This window comes from Lynx rufus, unplaced genomic scaffold (assembly GCF_022079265.1).
Source record: "Lynx rufus isolate CCGP_SWC_20201006 ecotype Redwood Valley unplaced genomic scaffold, mLynRuf1.p SCAF_1, whole genome shotgun sequence".
Lineage (NCBI taxonomy): Eukaryota > Metazoa > Chordata > Mammalia > Carnivora > Felidae > Lynx > Lynx rufus.
Window position 1 is genome coordinate 226,224,594 of NW_025814823.1, and position 15,991 is coordinate 226,240,584.

Below are 15,991 nucleotides of genomic sequence, written 5' to 3' on the forward strand. Positions count from 1 at the left end.
TGGGTAGAACTGAGGATTTCATTGTCATCGTCATCAAATGTCTAAAGGTCTGGGGGAGCTGGAGGAGGAGAGGGTCTCTCATTGATCTGACGTTGCCACAGGTGATACCCAAAGGCAGTTTGGCTGTTTCTTCCCCCCTTGCCCGTTGGTAGCATGAAACCCACATTTAACTCCTGAGGAGTAGGCAGACGAGAAGCAAAGGTGCTCAGAGGACATGTCATTTTCGCAGAGATCGTGGGGAAGGGCATCGTTCACTGTGTTGCAGATGCGACAGCTGGCCCCTCCTTGACGGTCACTCTCTCCTTCCCACAGCCAGTGGTTCAGCGTGCTGAGTCAGGTCCACGCGTCCACGGACCAGGAGATCCGGGAGATGCACGACGAGCAGGCGAACCCACAAAACGCCGTGGTACGTGAGCATTTTGGAGTGGTGGGAAACGTCCGAGGGAGGTAGGGGGTTTGGGAGTTTCTAGGCAGAATGAAGTGTAATAATTAAAGAGAAAACCAGTAATATTTTGTTTAGAAGTCATGCAGAAAAATAGAATAAGCTAAAGAAGATTATCAGTAGTAATAGATTCCAGTTCTCCCACTTTAAGCCATTAAAAGAACGACAACAAATCCCAAGTCTTCTGACATGGAAGCATATTTATTACACTTTCCTTCAAAGGACTTCGTGAATTTTAAATTATGTGTTTTCAGTCTTTGTTCTATCCTAGATATGTACACAGAACCATAAAATCATATTTTAGAAATCAAGTTTTATTTTCTCATAAGAACTACTTAACATCAGAGTTTCTCAGCGGAGTAAGGGGCATCTGGGTGGCTTCCTCAGTTGAGGGACCCACTCTTGAATTTGGCCCAGGTCATGATCTTATGGTTCACGAGAGGGGGCCCCACATCAGGCTCTGTGCTGACAGCATGGAGCTTGCTTGGGATTCTCTCTCTTCCTCTCTCTCTGCCCCTCCCCTGTTCACACATGCACGAACTCTTTCTCCCCCCTCCCCCCGCCCAAATAAACATTTTTTTTTCAATATATGAAATTTACTGTCAAATTGGTTTCCATACAACACCCAGTGCTCAAAATAAACATTTTTTTAAAGGGGGAAAGGAAGTTCTATTTAAAAAAAGTTTCTGGGGCACCTGGCTGGCTCAGTCGGTTGAGCATACAACTTCGGCTCAGGTCATGATCTCTTAGTCTGTGAGTTCAAGTCCTGTCAGGCTCTGTGCTGACAGCTCGGAGCCTGGAGCCTGCTTCGGATTCTGTCTCCCTCTCTCTCTGCCCCTCCCCCACTTATGCTCTGTCTCTGTCTCTGCCTCTCTGTCAAAAATAAACATTTAAGAAAATAAAAAAAGTCTGTTAGAGTACGTGTAAAATTTAGCAATAGATCATAGTGTAAATCAGAAAAATTTGTACAATTGAAAGAAGTTTGTAAACACTTTTCCCTGAACATATTTTAAAAACAAGACGGGGAGATTAACTTATATATATATTTTTTCATAAGTGAACTGTCTCCCCTGTCTAGAGGCTGTACTCACCAACTGAAGGTGGGACCTTTCTTAGATAACAATTATTTTGCATTTAACTCAAAAGGAAGGAGGTTTTTGTTTGTTTGCCTATTTAGAGCTTCGTGATCTAAGGATATTATGATGATGTGTGCTGTATTTCAATGGTTCTCTTCCCTCTGTTTTTGCTCCTTTCAAGGGCACTTTGGATGTGGGGATGATAGATTCTGTGTGTGCCTCTGACAGCCCCGAGAGGTAAGTTCAGATGTGACTCTTGGCGAAAGTGATTAGTAACCTGCGTGCTCCCACAGCTCTCTCTGCTTCTAGGTCCCTTCTTTTCCGAGCTGTGAAATGATTTTAGGCTGCATGTTGTCACCTGGTCAATTCCAGTCTTCTTTCTTTGTGCCCAGTTGTATATCACCCAGAAGTCATCCTCTCTGGGTATCTTTGGGCTGCTGGGAGAGACCGTGGAAACCTAATTTAGACAGTTAAAAACATACACACAAGAGGAATATTCTTCATTTGGGTACAGGGGTAAACCCAGGATTCAAAGAGGAAGAAAATACCTATTTAGGAAAATAGTATTCCACCATAGGGAAGGGTGCTGTTCCCCTTCCTAAACTTAATAAGGAATTTAAAAAGGATCTTGTTGTAACGTATATGTGGAGTGTTAATAAATTAAACCACATTCTTCCCTTGACATCTCAACCTTATTTGTGCCCTTAAAATAGCATGTGTTGGTTTTGTTTTTTTGAAGGCAAACCATCTTCATGGATGCCCTCAGGAGTCTGTACCGTTGACCTTTGTCTTCTCTGTGTTTCTTTGCTGCTCTTTGAATTCTGCATTAAGAATCAAAATTGGGGGCGCCTGGGTGGCGCAGTCGGTTAAGCGTCCGACTTCAGCCAGGTCACGATCTCGCGGTCCGGAAGTTTGAGCCCCGCGTCAGGCTCTGGGCTGATGGCTCAGAGCCTGGAGCCTGTTTCCGATTCTGTGTCTCCCTCTCTCTCTGCCCCTCCCCCGTTCATGCTCTGTCTCTCTCTGTCCCAAAAATAAATAAACGTTGAAAAAAAAAAAATTAAAAAAAAAAAGAATCAAAATTGGCTCCTGCCTTCAGTAAGGTAGCTTTAGAAAGTGGATAGAAATGTATTCCAACTGACAACAAAAATAGTGCCTACTAGGTAGAATTATCTAGAGTCTTCAGAACCTTTAACACGTGTGTTTTGTCCATATTCAGCCCAGATTTTATTCTGACGGCCAAGTTCCTACCCTATCTACATCTGTCTCCTAAACCCTTTCGCTCCAGCAGGCTGGGCCATGTGAGGGTCCGTGCTTAGAACTTTCCATTCCTACTCACATCCTTCTCTCTTCCTCAAGTGCCCACCTCCTTCCCAACAAGAGAAGTGTCTTTTAAAGAGCACCTGTCTTTTCCCTGTCTACTACAGTCCCATTAATCTTGCTTTTTCTTGAACTTTTGCAGCGCTTAATTGCCGCGAGCATTTGGAAGCCTGCAAGAAATTCACAGCCACCAGCTTAAGTGGTTCAATATAGGCATGAGTATGAGCTAGGGCCTAGGAGAGACTCAGGGCATTGCCAGACAAAAAGAGGTGAAGGAGAAAGTAAATTTCCATTATTATGTTATCCCTGACTGGGAAATAAGCCTTTGTTAGATTGCTTTGAAAACATGGACCCAGGTGGCTTTTTGTAGCAAGCATAATCAAGTGTATAAGATGTTCCATTTACACCTATTTACTGATCTGCTTTTATTACTGGTGTCTGACGTTTCATTACCGACCCACAGAAATATTATCCAAGGCAGTACCCAGAGGCAGAGAGAAATTTACTTTGGAGAGGCATCAGAAAAAAAAAAAATTCCCCCACCGTCACCTTATTTTAGCCTTCCCGGAACCAAGTTTCATTTGGAAAGTTTTGCATGAAGGAATCTTTCCCCTTCCAGGGCCTCCTGAATGTGTTGCTCCAAGTTTAAAGGTTAATGATGCATAAAATAAATCCTGCAGAAATGAGCAAGATTTGCCTTAGCACAAACCACAAATAGCACCGCGCTTTTCGTCCCGCTGACCATAAGCCAGGAAAGAGGCAGCTGGTCTTGGTTCGAGCAGGTGATGCGGACAGTAGAGCGCTAAGTCTTGGCTTCCTTCTTGCCCTGTCGCCCAGACCCAATTCGTTTGTGATCATCACGGCCAACCGGGTGCTGCATTGCAACGCTGATACACCGGAGGAGATGCATCATTGGATAACGCTGCTGCAGAGGTCCAAGGGGGACACAAGAGTGGAGGGCCAGGAATTCATCGTGAGAGGTGACTGCCACCACGGCCTTGCCCCTTTGAGCAGCTTTCCTGAGTAATTTTGACTCTTGAACTTGCTTAACAGACCAACAAGCAGACAAACAACAAAAACACAAGAAAGGGTCGTGGCCCTTTCTAGCAAATATATAGAAATATGACCCATTAGGAAGCATCCTGCAAATTATTACCTGATGTTTGGTGTTTGTCTTCCTAGTTTTTAATTTACACTCCGATCTTCCTTTTCAGGGTGGCTGCACAAAGAAGTAAAGAACAGTCCAAAGATGTCTTCGTTAAAACTAAAAAAACGGTGGTTTGTGCTTACCCACAATTCCTTGGATTACTACAAGAGCTCAGAGAAGAATGCTCTGAAATTGGGCACGTTGGTCCTCAATAGCCTGTGCTCGGTGGTGCCTCCGGACGAGAAGATCTTCAAAGACACAGGTAACGGTGCCGTGTGCCTGTGACGAGCCGGGCCCGAAAGCTCGCACCTGGAGCCCGAGGAGGCCTGGGTTTGCTCGGACCAGAGGGAGGAGTTTGGTTAGCTGTATGCACGCTTAGTATTGAAACCGCGGTGAAGAGGTCCCGCTTAACTGAGTTGCAGAAGTGTTCTTCTGAAGACAGTCACGTATAAACAGGGATTCTCCTGTATGGAGCTTTATTTCTGTATGCCGCGTTTTCGTCTTTGTGCTGTGAGACCCCTAACGCAGCCTAAGAAAGATCAATCCTGACTGTCCGTGAGCTTCACCTAGTAGAATAGAGAGCACTGATGTTAGCTTAGTTTTGTTTTGTTTTTTTTCCCCTTGTCACTATTACGAAGACGTTTCTACATTGTTTGGGTTTTGTTGCTAGTTGTGATTTTGCGCTTTTGCAAACATAGCTCCTCTGTCCCCTGCGACAGCTTGTTTCTGGACACACAGACTGTTTTGCTTAGCAGAAGTGTTTTCTTCTCAAGGGAGAGCCTAAGGAAAGGAGAAGAAACAGGAGGGGAGAAGGAACAGTAGGAAGGGAGGGAAGCGTTTTCACTCTTGTCCAGAGCCGGGAAAGGAACTTCCAGTTTGTGCCTGTTTTTTTTCCAGAGCAAACGTGACCCTTTTATGTATTTACTCCTGGGTTTCTTACTTTATGTGTCTTCCTCTCGGCAGCTGTACGCTCCTCGTTTGGGCATGTGGGTGCTTAGCACAGGACAAGGCGCGTGTAGGAACTGGGAGAGGATTTGTTGAATTAGCTAATTAAAGGGGCTCAGGTGGAGAGGACACCGGCTCTGACAACAGGGCTGAGTTTCTGGCTTTCTGGGACTCCGGTGCCAGACCATCCCTGCGGAGGCTGACGCCCGTGGTGTGTGTGCTCTGTCACAGGCTACTGGAATGTCACCGTGTACGGCCGCAAGCACTGCTACCGGCTCTACACCAAGCTGCTCAACGAGGCCACCAGGTGGTCCAGCGCCATTCAAAATGTGACAGACGCCAAGGCCCCGATCGACACTCCCACCCAGCAGCTGATTCAAGACATCAAGGTAAGGATTCAAAACAGGGTGGCTCACGGGAGGTAGCTCACCGGTTCTCACCCTTGGAACGTCAAGACGTTGATCAAGCTCCATTTTTATTCTGTAATCAAAAACTAACTTTTGGTTGGTTTTCTGTTGGAACGTCACTGCTTTTAGAAATCTGAATTCGAGAGCTGAGCCGAAAGCTTACGCTAAAAATACTTCGTCTCCAGAGAGGTGTCATGTTGCCGCTGAGGCAAATGTGGGCTTGTGTTGTGTAGACAGAGGAATGATGGTCTGTGGTCTGGGGTGCAGAACTCCCCGTGACGGGGACGTGCTGTGATCTGCGTGGAGGTGACGTGTGCCACAAGTTGCCCTTCAGCCCTGGGTTGGGGACCTTCTAGGAGTAACACGATAATCCTATCCTTACGATACAGTTAGCGGACCACACAGGTGGGTACACAAATAGCCAGGATTGGTCTAGAAAACTTGGAACCTTTAGTAGGCACCCCCAAACACAACAGGAAGCGTCCCAATCTCTGGACCTACACTGACTTTCTTTTTGTTTGTTTGTTTGTTTGTTTGCGAAAGTGAGTGCATGAGCAAGGTAGGGGCAGAGGGGGAGAGAGAGATCTCAAGCAGTCTCCGTGCCCAGCTTGGAGTCAGCCTGACTCGGGTCTCCCATCTCACGACCATGAGATCGTGACCTGAGCCGAAACCAAGAGTCCGATGCTTAACCGACTGAGCCACCCAGGTGCCCCTAACCTGGTTAAATTTTCATTTCCTTTTTATAAAGATTAATTGCTCAGTTGAGTATACATTGAGTGAATAATGAAATGGCAGCATTATTCATAAAGGGTACTCCACTCATTTTTCAGGAATGGAAACAGACACAGAATAGTCTGATTGCGCTGTTCATGTAGCTGGTCAGTCCCCAGTGTAGAACCGGGTCAAGGGGATTATTTTTACTGCTGTTCCTCCAAGTTACCCATTCGGATAGATTCCCAATACAAAGGGAAGAGCTGGAGCAGTGACAGAAAAGATTTGAGAATGATAGCAAGATAGGTATTTACTGATCTACATCAAGGAAAATTCAGATCCAGGAGGCAAGCGCTGCCTTTGCAGAGGCGGAAGAGGGTCTAATAATGCAGTAGTGCACAATTTCCCACCGAACACAAATCTGCCTCTTGATTCCAAAGTGGTGCATTTTCTGGGTATTTGGAGCTCAATTCCACCAAGCTAATTATTCTCCAAGTCTCTGTAAAGCTTTCCATGGAACCCAGGGTGCTAAATACTAGTAACTTCCTTTTTCGCATTTAAAAAACTGTTTTTAAAGCTTCCTTTTGAGAAAGGAGTGAAAAAAACACATCAGCTGAACTTTCTCTTCAAAGCTATGTCAGCTGTATTCTTATCTTCTCGAATTTGACATCTGTCATTAAAAGAGTAATTGAATTTTCCAAATATGAAGCAATGTTTTTTTTTTTTTAAATAGGTTGCCCTAATTAAGTCCATACAAAATTTTTGAAATAGTTTGGTTTTTTTTTCTTTTTTTCTGGCTCTTAACTAACTGGGTGTTAACCAAAAAAGTTTCATAGTGGAAATTACCACACTAGAATGATTCACTGCCTCTCCAACTTTTCTGTTTATTTAATGTTCTAAAAGGAACTTTGCCTTTTTTGAATCCCCCGTTAACATTTTAGGAGCGTAAGTGCATGATGAATTGCTATGAGATCTCTTAAATTTCAAGAAAGAGACGGCAGGCGTGTTGAACGGTCTCAGTAATAACATCCTAACGTGTAACTTTTATGTGTAGAGAAATACAGAAGATCATTTAAAGAACGAAAACAATGTATTTTTTTTTTAATTTTTTTAATGTTTATTTATTTTTGAGAGAGAGACAGAGTGTGAGTAGGGGAGGGGCAGAGAGGGAGACACAGAATCTGAAGCAGGCTCCAGGCTCCGAGCTGTCAGCACAGAGCCCGACGCGGGGCTCGAACTCACGAACGGTGAGATCATGACCTGAGCTGAAGTCAGACGCTTACCCAACTGAGCCACCCAGTTCTTTTTAAAAGAATTATGGATAAAAATACACGGTTTGGCTACATGATTGGTGGCTAAATAGCAAGAGAACGTCAGTGTTTTTGAAGCATATGTAATCTCCAGTGGAAATTTTTGGGTTTTTTTTATAACGTGGGAAAATATATACACATGGACTGAGCTGTGAGAAAAACGTGTATTTGTGATTTGCCTTCAGACACAGATTGCTGGTATCTTTGCGCTTGAATTATTAATGCTAGACCCTCACCACGCCCCGAGGCCCACGGACGCTTTAGACTCTGGGAGAGGTTCACGTGTGGGAGAATACAGATGATTTTGTTCATTTATGTGCATGTGTTCTGGGTGAGCCGGCTGTCTGGCTTTACCGGGTCCTCTGCTTTCCAGGAGAACTGCCTGAACTCGGATGTGGTGGAGCAGATCTACAAACGGAACCCCATCCTCCGTCACACACACCACCCCCTGCACTCGCCGCTCCTGCCCCTGCCCTACGGAGACATCAACCTGAACCGTGAGTCCCCAGCCCCGCCCGCGCCCCGCTGTTCTCGGTACCGTAACTGTTCTCCCCGGTCACCGACTCTGCCTCTCTGTCCAGCCAGCATCTGTCGCTTGTGGTGAGAAGAGGACTGTGGAACTAAGAGAACGATTTTCAAGGGAGTCAGGAAATGCCAGCCCTGCCTCTGAACTCAGGGTTGCCTTAATTTGCCAGAGAATTAAAAGTCTATTCCCGGATCCTAAAAATAGAGAACCTGTCTGGCAACAGACCGACTTTTAAGCAAGCGTCTTGTAGAGTGAAATAGGTGAATTGAGTAACAAAAGAGCACAACGCTCTCACCTCTGTGTTCGCCTGATTCAGATGTTCAGGGAACGTGGCGAGCCCTGGGTCGTGAAGCCGACGTCTGTCCCCGTTCCTTCCCCCTGTGCGATGCTCAGATTGTACCCTGGCCAAACCCTCCGTGTGACTTGTGTGTGTGTCCTCCTCCTAGTGCTCAAAGACAAAGGCTACACCACCCTTCAGGATGAAGCCATCAAGATCTTCAATTCCCTCCAGCAACTGGAGTCCATGTCCGACCCCATTCCCATCATCCAGGGCATCCTGCAGACTGGGCATGACCTCCGACCTCTGCGAGACGAGCTGTACTGCCAGCTCATCAAACAGACCAACAAGGTGCCCCATCCGGGCAGCGTGGGCAACCTGTGCAGCTGGCAAATCCTGACGTGCTTAAGCTGCACCTTCTTGCCGAGCCGGGGCATCCTCAAGTACCTGCGGTTCCATCTGAGAAGGTGGGGGGTACATGGCGGGGGGTGGGGGGGCGGTGCACACCGCAGGGGCGGGGCGGAGCTCAGATGCGGAGAGCCCGAAACAGAAGGCACCTCGCGTGGTCGGGGACCTCTTGGTCAGACGCGTGCGTCCCCTTGAGCAGGCTGACACTGTGCAGGCCTCCTCTCCAGCTCAAGCCACACAAGGCTGTCTCAGGGACGCGGTCACTTCCAGTGTAGTGTCCCCATGTGGAAGAGGCTGAATACGTTTTTTTTTTTTTAATATTTATTTTTGAGAGAGCATGAACAGGGGAGGGGCGGAGACAGAGGATCTGAGGCAGGCTCCACACTGACAGCAGAGAGCCTGATGTGGGGCTCGAACTCATGAACCGTGGGATCACGCCCCAAGCCAAAGTCGGATGCTCAGCCCCCTGAGCCCCCCCAGGCACCTCAGACGTCAAATACATTTAATTACCGCTGCCTGTATACATGGAGGGGGGAAACCTTAGCTATTTTTGGTCCAGATCAAACAGAAACATTCCCGTGCAGACTCTGAGGCAAACTACCTAAGAACAGTTTTCATACGATGGTCTGAGACGTGACCGTCACCAGCATCATGGAGGTGAGCTGGCAGCAAAAGCTTTGGGATTTGTTTTTGGTTGTTTTTGGTTTTTTGTTTTTGTTTTTGTTTTGCTTTTAAACAAAACCTACACAGGACAGTAGAGGCCCCAGCTGGGAAGTGACCGGCATCTGCCGCACGCGTCACTGGGGGGCCACCGGCTCCGCCTGCTGAAGCAGCCCAGCGCCCAGACGGCGGCCAGCCGCGGTCTAGCATATTAACAGCGAAGTGTTTGTCTCCTAGGATACGGGAGCAGTTTCCAGGAACCGAGATGGAAAAATACTCCCTCTTCATTTATGAATCTCTCAAGAAAACCAAATGCAGAGAGTTTGTGCCTTCCCGAGATGAGATAGAAGCACTGATCCACAGGCAGGAGATGACGTCCACGGTGCACTGCCACGGCGGAGGCTCCTGCAAGATCACCATCAACTCCCACACCACGGCCGGGGAGGTGAGGGAGAAGCCCGCCGCGGCGGACTCCGATCCCTGACCGCCCCCGTGCAGACGTCAGGGAAGTTGTGCAGTTAGGTGGGCCAGCGTGCGGTCGTGACCGGCATGGTACAGCGGCTCAGTAAGCGGGGTGTATGTAACCGTAACCGACGACGAAGCTCACGTACGACGAGACAAAAATACGCATCAAAGATGAGTAGGAATGCAAAAATTAAGCTGGTGCCAGAATACCTGAGCCGCAGTCCTGCTGACGTGCCAAGCAGTTGAGGGTCGAGGAGAGATTTCCTCCCTGACTCGGGTGTGCCCGCCCTGACGTGGGGTTTTTTGGAGCATCTCTGCCATCAGGTGTCTGTTTGCCAAACAGAAATCTACCGTGATGGGTCAGATGAGAGCGTATTTTCTTTTCTTTCTTTTTTTCTTTCTTTTTTAAAATTTAGTATTGTAAAACCAGTTGGCTAAAAGAAGTAGGGCAGTAAAACCCAGAGAAGCTTCTGGCGTGGAAAGAAGAAACACGGTGGAAACCCTTGTTTCTTGGCAGTCGATGGATGTATCAGATGAAAGGGCTTCGGTTTTCATGCACTTTCCTACCAGGATGGGTCTGCAAGAAATCCGCCCGCCATCCCTCTCTACCAGTGGGTGAAATACATACCCCGTGTTCTTTTTTTTACAAGGATAAGACAAATCTGGTCTCTAGAGAGTAATGGAAAAACGGCACCTTTGAAATTCTGGGTGACCACACAGGACAGTTGTAGGGGGCTGCTTGGACCCTCGCTTGCCGGCAGCTCCCTTGGGGTTCAGGGGAAGGCACATTCTAGAACCGCGTGCTGGCAGCCGAAGCCCTCGGGGTATATCTTGCAGGTGGTGGAGAAGCTGATCAGAGGCCTCGCCATGGAGGACAGCAGGAACATGTTTGCCTTGTTTGAGTACAACGGAAATGTGGATAAAGCCATTGAAAGCCGAACCATCGTAGCTGACGTGTTAGCAAAGTTTGAAAAGTAAGTGCCTTCTCCCTCAAGTGCTAGCAGATTTAAGTCAAAGAAATTGAGAGTTGAGGATTTGAATTTCTATTCCATTTTCACCTTCAGTGTGCATTTGAGTGCCTTTTCTTTTACTTGTGCTAAAGCATGTTTCATTTTCCATATCTTTCTGCTGCCTGTTTTTCTTTTTGTAAATGTTTATTCTGAGAGCGAGAATTCCAAGCAGGCTCCGCACTGTCAGCACAGAGCTCGACACGGAGCTCAGTCCCACAAACTGAGAGATCACGACCTGAGCCAAAATCAAGAGTCGGATGTTTAACTGAGCCACCCTGGTGTTCCTGTTTTTCTTGATTCCTAGATAAAGCCTCTGTGTCAAATAAGATTGTTCCTTTACCCCATTCTTTCTCTCAGGTCCTTGCTATACTCATTATCTTGGAATTTCTTGAGTCTATGCTTTTCACTTGTCATTAGCTTTGAAACTGGGCTAACAGACACAAGCAAACTCATAAATCGTTCAAAATGCATTTTATATCTCTTGGATGTACAATATTTCATCTATGACTTCCCGATCGCCTAAGTAACACAAAAGATATTCCTTTTCAATTTTTTTTAATGTGTGTTTTTTTTAGGAGAGACAGAGTCTGAGCGGGGGAGGGGCAGAGAGACAGAGACAGAGACAGAGAATCTGAAGCAGGGTCTGCACTGCCAGCACAGAGCCCAACATGGGGCTTGATCCCGTGAACCGTGAGATCATGCCCTGAGCCAAAAATCAAGAGTGGGACGCTTAACCGACTGAACCACCCAGGCGCCCCAGAATTCCTGTTCAGTTTAAACACGTGATATTCATGTTGATTTTTATAAATACTGTAGTTTACTTGACGATTAGTAAAGGGAATGAAGATATATATATATATAGCCTTTGTTTCTTTTCTTCCTATGGATTCAGCATAAGGCTTAGCCAGTACTGATTTGACTGGGCGACTCAGAAAATACTTGTTAGCACAGTTTAGCTGAAGTTTATGGTCTTAAAGTGAGACGAGAAAGAAAGCGTCATTTTTCACCTCTGGCTAAATAACATAAGGGACTCTGGTAATCAGCCTCGCCCTTGTTCTGTTTTCTCTGCCTCTATCCCCATCCCCACTGTGTTACCTGAGCACGGACAGAACGTCTGTGTCCTTGGAACGAGCCATCTCAAGTCAGCTCCTAGTGCTTTCTGAACGTCTCTTCTGTCTGTAGGCTGGCTGCCACATCGGAGGTGGGGGACCGGCCCTGGAAATTCTACTTCAAACTCTACTGCTTCTTGGACACAGACAACGTGCCGGAAGACAGTGTGGAATTCGCGTTTATGTTTGAACAGGTAGAAGGAACCTGCAGAAATGGATTCCTCTGCTGGGGAACAGGGCTAAAACCTGTTCACTCCGCTGCTAGGTTAGCGGTTGGGCATAGCGGTATGTTTCCCAGCATGCACAGGGACAGCTGCTCTGTGACGCCTTTCTAGAACGAAACTACTGCATGTTGTATTTGAACTCCTGTGCCAAGAACCGTTTTAGCTGGCAGGGGAGAGACATTAAAGGGTAAAATATGGGTTCGATGCTGTCTGGGCTAGGGAGAAATGTAAAGCAGCCAAAGGGGGTGAGGGTATAGTTTGCAGGGGAGGTGACACGGGAGGGGAAAGCTGGCGGATTTAGGCTCACGCGCCCCTAATGCTGCCGCTGCCCGCCACCTCCTTTCAGGCACACGAAGCTGTTATCCGTGGCCACTACCCGGCCCCCGAAGAGAACCTCCAGGTTCTCGCCGCCCTGCGGCTCCAGTACCTGCAGGGGGATTACTCCCTGCATGCCTCCGTGCCGCCCCTCGAGGACGTCTACTCCGTGCAGAGGCTGAAGGCCCGCATCAGCCAGTCGACCAAAAGCTTCACCCCGTGTGAGCGGCTGGAGAAGAGGCGGACGAGCTTCCTGGAGGGGACGCTGAGGCGGAGCTTCCGGACGGGGTCTGTCGTCCGACAGAAGGTCGAGGAAGAGCAGTTGCTGGACATGTGGATCAAGGAGGAAGTCTCCTCGGCTCGGGCCAGCATCATTGACAAATGGAAGAAATTGCAGGGAATGGGTCAGGAGCAGGCCATGGCCAAGTACATGGCCTTGATCAAGGAGTGGCCAGGCTATGGGTCGACGCTCTTTGATGTGGAGGTGAGGGCTGTTGCTTCTGGGATCAACTGGCCTAAGAGTGCCTTTCGGTGTGGCCTTGGCCGACTACTTTGCCTGGGGATGGGGCAAGATGGAGCCTTTGTTCTCTGGCCCCCTTGTGTTAGAGGCCCCCCACCATGCTTTACCATTAACACGCCCTCGCATCCACCGAACGGTCTGGTAGCAAATGCTTTCACAACATTAGGAGCGAATGGAAAATTAAGATGTCACCTCTTCTTAAGTAACTTCTATTTATTTTATTTGTTTTGAGAGAGAGCACTGGTGCGTGGGGGGGGAGGTGCAGAGAGGGAGAGAGAATCCCAAGCGGGCTCCGTGCTGCCAGCGCAGAGTCCAGTGCTGGGCTCGCTCTCCCAAACCATGAGATCGTGACCTGAGCCGAAATCAAGAGTCAGACGCTTAACCAACTGAGCCACCCAGAAGCCCCTCTCTTCTTTATGAGGGAAGTTCTAGATAGATCCAATCAAAAAGTGCTGGTGAAAATCTGTATTTAAAATTTTTTTTAGAATTGTGTACATAGAATTATAAATTTTGGATACAATCGGCCCTTGAACGACATTGGGGTTGGGGCGCCGACCCCCAGGCGGTTGAAAATCCGCGTATAATTTTTGACTCCCTAAAAGCATACCTGCTAATGGTCCTGCTGTTGACCGAAAACTTTACCAAGAACATGAACAGTTAACACATATTTTGCATGTTACGTGTATTACATACTGTATTCTTACAACGCAGCTAGAGAAAAATGTTACTGAGCAAATCATAAGAGAAAATACGTACCGTTAAAAAAAAAAAAATCCGCATATTGGCGGACCCGCACAGTTCAACCCCATGTTTAACAACATGGGTCAACTAGGATTTTACGTTTGTTTTTTTTCCCCCATGACTATCTGTTGGCAGGGAAGAATTTGTGTCACAATTGGAATTTTGCTATTAGCATTAACCCATACTGACTCATACCTCTTTTTTTTTTTTTTTTTTAAAGACCATTTATTGAAAGGAAATCTTACTAGTGGTCTAGATCAAGACTTGGCAGTCCATGGGCCAAATCCTTTCCGCCACCTTTTATAATGTTTTATTGGAACACAGTAATATTCCTTCCTTTCTCTGTCTTCTCTGGCTGTTTTCACACCAAAATGGTGGTATTGAATAGCTATGACAGAGACCACGTGGCCCCCAAAACCCAAAATATTTACTCCCTGTCCCTTAACAGGTAGCTTTACCAGCCTCCTGGTCTAAATGAGCTTTCATTTTTCTTTCCGCATGTTTGGTATCTGATGACTTGTAAATGAGGCTTTATAAAGATGTAAATATTGATTATCTTTTCCAAGATCCCTTCATGGCTTTTCACTGGATTCTATCTTTGGTTTGGTTGGTTCAGTTAGGTTTGTTTTTAGGTGTAAATCAGATGCTTTGTACAACACCTCTTCTTGGTGTCACTAATGTATATCCCTCCCATTTGTTTTTCGTTTAATTTTTTATTTTTGAGAGAGAGAGGGAGAGAGACAGCATGAGCAGGGGAGGGCTAGAGAGAGGGAGACACAGAATCCGAAGCAGGCTCCAGGCTCCGAGCTGTCAGCACAGAGCCTGATACGGGGCTCGAACTCATGAACCATGAGAGCATGACCTGAGCCGAAGTCATATGCTTAACTGTCTGAGCCACCCAGCACTCCCCCCCCCCCCCATCCCTCCCATTTGTATTGGTTCCCATCAGCCCTGTGTTCTCATCCCTACATCAGGGCTCTTGTTTTCCAACACCAATCCATGCAGGGAAGCCTGTTACGAAGCCAGTGATACTCCTGTTACCGCTGTGCTCACAGGAGGTCACTGCTGCCTCTTGTCAAGAACCCTATTTTTCGGGGCGCCTGGGTGGCGCAGTCGGTTAAGCGTCCGACTTCAGCCAGGTCACGATCTCGCGGTCCGGGAGTTCGAGCCCCGCATCAGGCTCTGGGCTGATGGCTCAGAGCCTGGAGCCTGTTTCCGATTCTGTGTCTCCCTTTCTCTCTGCCCCTCCCCGTTCATGCTCTGTCTCTCTCTGTCCCAAAAATAAATAAACGTTGAAAAAAAAAATTTAAAAAAAAAAAAAAAGAACGCTATTTTTCAAAAGGAGCCAGGACTGCTAGGCACAGAGTGTTTTGGAGAATTTTTCCCCTGATCTTCGATTTTGTATTTGAAGAATAATTATCTGAAAAAGGGTCGGAGGAAGACCTAGATACAGGAGATGGGCTCAAGCTGGTGGGTTTGCTGGCGAGCTCGGGCCACCTCCGAGAGCTAATCCGGTGAGGCGGAGAGTGATGGTCTCCATTGGTGAAGTCGAAGCACGATGTTGGCATTCACCGATTAAGTTTTCCCGATGCACAGGATGGGTCAACCGGTCAGAAATCAACGAAGACAGCCAAGGAGATGCCGTATCTCCTCATTCGGTTCTCCCAGGCGTGAACACGCCTTGGGTGCATCTGGTGTTCTGCATACGGGGCTTGGCTCCCTCTCTCCTGCTCCTAATTGCTTTGTGATCTGACTCTTGCCTGCAGTGCAAGGAAGGCGGCTTCCCCCAGGACCTCTGGTTGGGCGTCAGCGCGGACGCTGTTTCTGTCTACAAGCGTGGGGAGGGAAGACCTTTAGAGGCCTTCCAGTACGAGCACATCCTCTCGTTTGGGGCGCCTCTGGCAAACACGTACAAGATCGTGGTTGATGAGAGGGAACTGCTCTTTGAAACCAGTGAGGTAAGAGGCTAACCAAGGAAATCGTTTGTGGCCTTGACAACACAGAAAAATGACACCCCATTTCCTGGGGCCTTTGGGTAATTTTGTTTTGCTGTAAAATATATGAAATTACAGCGTGGCGGTCCCTCCCCAGCTTCAGGTTCCTCGGGGGCCAAAATCGAATCTCCAGTTTCTTCTATGTTTGCAGCAGAGAAATTTGGTTTCGTTTTATCGGTGGGGTCTTACCCCTAGAGGAAAGGGGAAGGGAATGATGTAGATGTCCAGAATATATATAGTTTGGCAATAGAGCCTCGTGCCAATCAGCTGATGATAACGGCAGTGAATGCCAGCTGGAGGGAGTGAGGGGCACGACCACCCTGGCCGGAGCTAATTCTGGCTCACAGGATCGCAAGAAAGAGCCTTTAAATGTGCGTGCCGTCTGCT

General features: G+C 47.5%; 1 protein-coding gene across 1 annotated transcript in view; it reads left to right on the top strand.

The window, feature by feature from the left end:
- Window positions 1-15,991, top strand: part of MYO10 (myosin X) — a 227,601-nt gene that overhangs the window by 209,900 nt on the left and 1,710 nt on the right. The window contains exons 29-40 of the mRNA XM_047093899.1: window positions 313-406; window positions 1,700-1,755; window positions 3,673-3,815; window positions 4,050-4,244; window positions 5,159-5,316; window positions 7,729-7,852; window positions 8,328-8,625; window positions 9,464-9,671; window positions 10,529-10,665; window positions 11,884-12,004; window positions 12,381-12,833; window positions 15,377-15,568. Of these exons, the coding sequence (XP_046949855.1) occupies window positions 313-406; window positions 1,700-1,755; window positions 3,673-3,815; window positions 4,050-4,244; window positions 5,159-5,316; window positions 7,729-7,852; window positions 8,328-8,625; window positions 9,464-9,671; window positions 10,529-10,665; window positions 11,884-12,004; window positions 12,381-12,833; window positions 15,377-15,568 (2,179 nt within the window). The remainder of the gene's footprint in view (window positions 1-312; window positions 407-1,699; window positions 1,756-3,672; window positions 3,816-4,049; window positions 4,245-5,158; window positions 5,317-7,728; window positions 7,853-8,327; window positions 8,626-9,463; window positions 9,672-10,528; window positions 10,666-11,883; window positions 12,005-12,380; window positions 12,834-15,376; window positions 15,569-15,991) is intronic.